Source organism: Pinus tabuliformis, chromosome 1_2, assembly GCF_031772625.1.
Source record: "Pinus tabuliformis cultivar Carrire ecotype Pingquan chromosome 1_2, CPIR1, whole genome shotgun sequence".
NCBI classification, from domain to species: Eukaryota; Viridiplantae; Streptophyta; class Pinopsida; order Pinales; family Pinaceae; genus Pinus; species Pinus tabuliformis.
Window position 1 is genome coordinate 1,152,306,235 of NC_142298.1, and position 5,572 is coordinate 1,152,311,806.

The window sequence follows — 5,572 nt, forward strand, 5'->3', positions numbered from 1 at the left end:
TGATAATTTGTTTACGAGAGCAAAGCCATTAATACCATACAAACTGATTTGGTTCCAAATATAAAGTTGCAATACGTACCTTTTGTGTGTTTTGCACATTATTGAGATCGAAAAATTGCTCTATCTGTAATATCCATGTTGCGGGATCCTTGCCATCAAACGTCCTCATATCGATAATAATTATTCAATTTAATATCTATGTTGCGGGATCCTTGCCATCAAACATCCTCATCCTTGCCGTCTTTAATTTATTCAAAATCATTTGTAAAAAGTGACTATCCTTGTAATTTATTAAAAAAATAATTATGAAAAGTGGCATTGACATTTGGTATAAGTCCAATTCATTTGGTGTGACTATTGAAACTTGGAGCTTTTAATAATAATTGTTTTTTATTATTTAAGGTTTATAACAATATTATTATTATTAGTTAATAATAAACATTAAATTTAATATTAATAAGAATATAAATGTTGATATTAATAAATTATTAATATTATTAATGAAATTAATGTTTTTAAAATAAATAATATTAAAATTAATAAATATATTAAATTATGTTGATTAGTTTTATGGTTCAAAACCAGAGAGGTAAAGTATATATGATTTTCTAGATTCAAAAGTCAAATGTTTATTTGGAGGTGGGCTCCTTGTGTTCTTATACACCAATTTGGTGGAGGTGGACTCCTTGTGTTCTTATACACCAATTTGGTGTGTGACTTACCAGTAACTTTAAAATTAAATAATAATAATAATAATAATAATAATAATAATAAAAAACCAGATTCTAACCACTTTTTGCCTTCTGGCACCCTGGTAGACAACGCGCAGCAGGCCGTGCCCTGCCCTAGGAGCGATGGCAAGGAAGATAAAAGCTTTCATCAACACCATGTCACTTATCGTTAATGTTTGTATATTTGTGCATCTCTCAGCTGCTGATTCTCACACTAATTTTGTTTGGGACTATTGTGGGAAAAGCAAATATACAAACTGTAGCGCCTTCCCGAGTCATCTGAACCAGGTTATGGACTTACTGGTGAATAACGTCTATCCCAGTGGATACAATGTGTCATCTATTGTGGTGGAGGACAACAGAATTTGTTCAGTTTATGGGCTTGTCCAGTGCCGGGGAGATTTAAACGCTTCCGATTGCCGACAGTGCGCATCTACGGCGAAATCAAGGCTGCTTCATGGATGCGATAATGATGAACCTGGATTTATTCAACTGGACGGCTGCTTCTTACGTTACGACAATTTTCAGTTTTATTCCGAAGAGTTTGAGAGTCACCCAGTAAAAGTTCATTGCAGCCCTACGAACCGCAGTCTGCCACAGCTATCGCCATTAGATGTAAGGAGCATGCTGTTCAATATTACAGTGAAAGCTACACAGAATCCGGCATTTTTTGCTGCAGATTCAGTCCCTGGACCTTCTGGTTTAACGGAGACTGTGTACAGCATGGCACAGTGTTGGAAAGATCTGTCTTCAGTAAACTGCGGATTGTGCCTAACTTATGCCCTGCTAAATATATTGTCATGCCCAGATGGAACTCTGGGAGCACGATCCGGCTTAAGCAGTTGTTATGATGTTGATGCTTTTCTAGACATTTCCGTTCACTCGCAGCGTCCTGCAGGATCCGGTATCGTCTTCTCACAGTTTACGACGAATTTGAGTTTAATGTGATTGTAAGCTGAAATTAATTTGATTATAAATTCAGGAATATTTTAAAATTTTGACTTTGAAATATTGAAAATTTTAGAAACTGAAATTAATTTGATTATTGAAAATTTTAGAAACTTGAAATTAATTTGATTATAAATTTAGGAATATTTTAAAATTTTGATTTAAAAATATTTTTATATTTAATTTCTTTAATTTTAAGAAAATATTTCAATTGTAAAATTAGCAGTAGTGATAATCATTATTGGTGTTATGAGCTAATGTGATTTATTTATCACTATTCTTTGTTATTCAAGGAAAATAATGCTATTTAGAATTATCTGTTCGTAGTACTTAAAAGGCAAGTTTTCACTCCTATAAGTAACTAGGTTGCGAGGAAATATCCAAAGAAAAAAAACTCTTAACCAGACACAATCAATTGCCCTTTCACTCCTATAAGTAACTAGGTTGTGAGGAAATATCCAAAGGTAAAAAACTCTTAACCAGACACAATCAATTTTAGAACATGAAAATTTTACATTTAATTATTTTTCACTAAATATTCCCAAAAGATTCCAAAATCTACTGTATAAAAAAACTTAAAAAAAAAATAAAATTAAACGATATTATTTAGCGAATTTGCTAATATTTTCTGTAAATTTTATGCAGAAGGCAAAAGATCTAAGGTGATGGGGATGGCTTTGGGCTTAGTAGCCGCTACCGTTGGATTAATTGCATCCATAGGGATATGGAAGTGGAATTTTTTCTCTCATTTGAGATGTTGGGAACAGAATTCTGGAACCAGAGGTCTTTAAGTTGCTACTGCATTTACTGTTAAAGATTTAAGATGTGCCTCGTTAACTTTTTCTTTTCACTTCTTTGAAACAATTTATTATGATGACCGAGTATTATGTGAAATATGTATTCAAAATTCATATAGATGTCATGTGATTGTTTTCTCAGGTCATGAGAGAGGAGAATTTACCTCATCGCCAATGATAGCTAATCCAGAACTTTCTATGAATTATGATACTGTGAGAGAGGCTACGTCAGATTTTAGAACAGAGAATAAGCTTGGCGAAGGAGGCTTTGGATCCGTTTTTAAAGTGAGTCATTTCTAAAGTTAAGTGAAATTATATTGAGGTTAGAGCTTTTAGGTAAGTGGCATAGTTATGTCGATTGCATAATATTTGGGAAATTGATAATCTGGAGAGAGGAGAGGTGATGACATTTTCCTAAACATCAGATTTTAAGATATTTCTGAATTTGCAATCAACATAAGTTTAGGATGATTTGAATGTAGGATTATTGGTTTGACTTTTTATTTTCTTCAACATCAGATTTTAAGATATTTTTGAATTTGTAATTGACATAAGTTTAGGATGATTTGGAGGGAGGTTTTTGTGAAAAGAAATATTTAGAAAATTGTTTTCAAAGTTTATCACATAATTGAAATAATTGTTTATTTGTTTTTAATTATCAAATGTGATTTAATCAACATAACTTTAGAATAATTTGAATAGAGGGTTATTTGTTTGACTTTTTTTTTTCAACATCATCAGATTTTAAGATATTTCTGAATTTGGGATCGACATAAGTTTAGGATGATTTCAGATTTTAAGATATTTCTGAATTTGCAATCTACAAGAGTTTAGGATGATTTGAATGGAGGCTTTTGTGATAAATTAATAAGTTTATCACATAATTGATAAGTTTATCACATAATTGAAATAATTATTTATTTGTTTTTAATTATAAATCTGGTTTTTCATCAAGACAATTATCAAATATGGTTCTTTATCAAGACTATTAAAACGATGAACTACATTTTCTTAAAAAGTCTACCATGATTAGTCCATTACATAATTGATGAACCACAATTTTTAAAAGAGTCGTCCATGATTAACCTATTACATAATTGAAATAAGTGTCTATAGGTTTTTAATCATTAAATGTGATTCTTCATCAAAAACATCTTTTAATCATTAAATGTGGTTCTTCATCAAAACCATTAAAATAATGAACCATCTTTTCCAAAAACTTTGACAATTATTTCTATAGGTGATAAATCGGAAAGACAGCTTTCTCAATAAAAATGTTCAAGATTATCAACTAAAAATACAAATAATATTTGTTGATTTGCAGGGGATTCTACCTGATGGCAGAGAGGTTGCAGTTAAACGGCTGAACATAGGTTCAAGGCAAGGAGACGATGAATTTCTGAATGAAGCAAATCTCATCACTCGTGTTCAGCACAGAAATCTAGTGAAATTGCTTGGTTGCTCCGTTGAAAGCTCAGAAAGGCTGCTAGTTTACGAATACCTCCAGAACAGTAGTCTTGACCAGAGTTTATTTGGTCTCTACTCGCTCTTGATCTACTTAACGAATGCTCGTTTGATTCATTTTGTGCATATTGATCTTTTTAATGACTCTGGTGCATTAATGGCAGATACAACAAAACGACATTCGCTTCACTGGAAAAGGAGGTATGAAATCATAGTTGGAATAGCGCGTGGGCTGGCCTATCTTCACGAGGAATCTGACATTCGGATCATCCACAGAGATATTAAAGCAAGCAATATTCTACTCGACCATAAATATGGAGCCAAATTAGCAGATTTTGGGTTAGCCAAATTCTTTGCGGAAGATCAGAGCCACGTCAGCACTAGAGTTGGAGGAACTTTGTAAGAATTTACCCAACTTGACATTATAATGAATCACAATACATGAACCAGCCCCAACTCGTAGATATGCATAATTTTAGTAGACTCGAGAAATCAAGATTTCATTGTGCAGAGGTTACATGGCTCCTGAGTACGCCTTACGTGGACAGCTGACAGAGAAAGTAGATGTATTCAGCTTTGGAGTGCTTATACTTGAGATTATCAGCGGAAGAAAGAATCAGAGTTTGGCTCAAGATATGGAGTTTATCATTGAATGGGTAATTGACTTTGGACCCCATTTTTAAAGTAAAATGTTTTTAAAAATGTCCATATCCTTATGCCGAACATTTGCTAACAGTGGTTTTGTTGATATTGGCCAAGCAGGCATGGAAACTGTATAAATCTGAGAGAGCAATAGAAGTTATGGATCCCACATTGGACGGCAGTTATTCGTGCGAGGAAGGGATTAGAGTGATTACAGTTGGTCTTCTGTGCACGCAAGGAGCAGCAGCTTTGCGGCCTTCAATGTCCCGCGTGGTGTCGATGCTGACAAGTAAGGAAGAACAGCTTCCTTCCCCAACGAGGCCTGCTTTCATAGATGTGGACTGCGCGGACGCAGGTCCCGACCAAGTTAGGATGTGGACTGCGCGGACGCAGGTCCCGACCAAGTTAGACGTCCTCCTGCTCCTTTCATAGATGTGGACTGCGCGGACGCAGGTCCCGACCAAGTTAGACGTCCTCCTGCTCCTGAGACGACATTAAGACGTAACCGGTCGTCAGAAGCTACGACACCTTCCGATATCTTTTCGGCGGCCGCTGATCCTTCATCAGGCATTCTGGAGCCCAGGTGAAGAACGTATTTCATTGGGTATTTTGAAGGCCAAGTAAGATTTTGATAAAATCTCATTCTGGAGCCCATTTGAAGAACGTATTTCATCGGGTATTTTGAAGGCAAAGTAAGATTTTGATAAAATCTTGTAAAAATTTTGTAAAATCTGGATTATAATTGTCGAGTTTCATAATAGTGAGTAACTGAGTAACTGGTTTGTAAAATCTGGATTATAATTGTCGAGTTTCATAATAGTGAGTAACTGAGTAACTGGTTTTTTTTAATATGGCTAAACTTATTTCTATTTTTTTTAAATGATTCATACAATTTTTTTTTCCAAGTTTCTGTGATCTACATCGAATTTACGCGAATTTTTTTTCCTCATAAATTTTTTATATTAAAAAAAAAAAAAAAAAAAATTCCAA

At 34.0% G+C, this 5,572-nt stretch overlaps 2 protein-coding genes across 2 annotated transcripts; both read left to right on the forward strand.

The window, feature by feature from the left end:
* Nucleotides 1-854: 854 nt before the first annotated feature.
* On the forward strand, nt 855-1,679 carry LOC149210300 (antimicrobial ginkbilobin-2-like protein). The gene has a single exon (XM_089398922.1). The coding sequence runs from the start codon at nt 855-857 to the stop codon at nt 1,677-1,679; it is 825 nt and encodes a 274-aa protein (XP_089255048.1).
* Nucleotides 1,680-2,344: 665 nt separating this feature from the next.
* LOC149210301 (cysteine-rich receptor-like protein kinase 44) lies at nt 2,345-5,169 on the forward strand. Its single transcript, XM_089398923.1, has 6 exons — nt 2,345-2,462; nt 2,619-2,761; nt 3,801-4,339; nt 4,452-4,596; nt 4,703-4,937; nt 5,036-5,169. Exons 1-6 carry the CDS (start codon nt 2,345-2,347, stop codon nt 5,167-5,169), a joined length of 1,314 nt encoding a protein of 437 aa, XP_089255049.1.
* Nucleotides 5,170-5,572: the final 403 nt, after the last annotated feature.

What these genes read in the sequence shown, in the direction of transcription:
- LOC149210301 (XM_089398923.1), top strand. Translation starts at nt 2,345, where the DNA reads ATGGGGATGGCTTTGGGCTTAGTAGCCGCTACCGTTGGATTAATTGCA. An exon ending in GCTTTGGATCCGTTTTTAAA is followed by an intron (nt 2,762 to 3,800) that starts GTGAGTCATTTC and finishes GTTGATTTGCAG; the next exon opens with GGGATTCTACCTGATGGCAG. An exon ending in TGGAGTTTATCATTGAATGG is followed by an intron (nt 4,597 to 4,702) that starts GTAATTGACTTT and finishes TTGGCCAAGCAG; the next exon opens with GCATGGAAACTGTATAAATC.
- LOC149210300 (XM_089398922.1), top strand. Translation starts at nt 855, where the DNA reads ATGGCAAGGAAGATAAAAGCTTTCATCAACACCATGTCACTTATCGTT.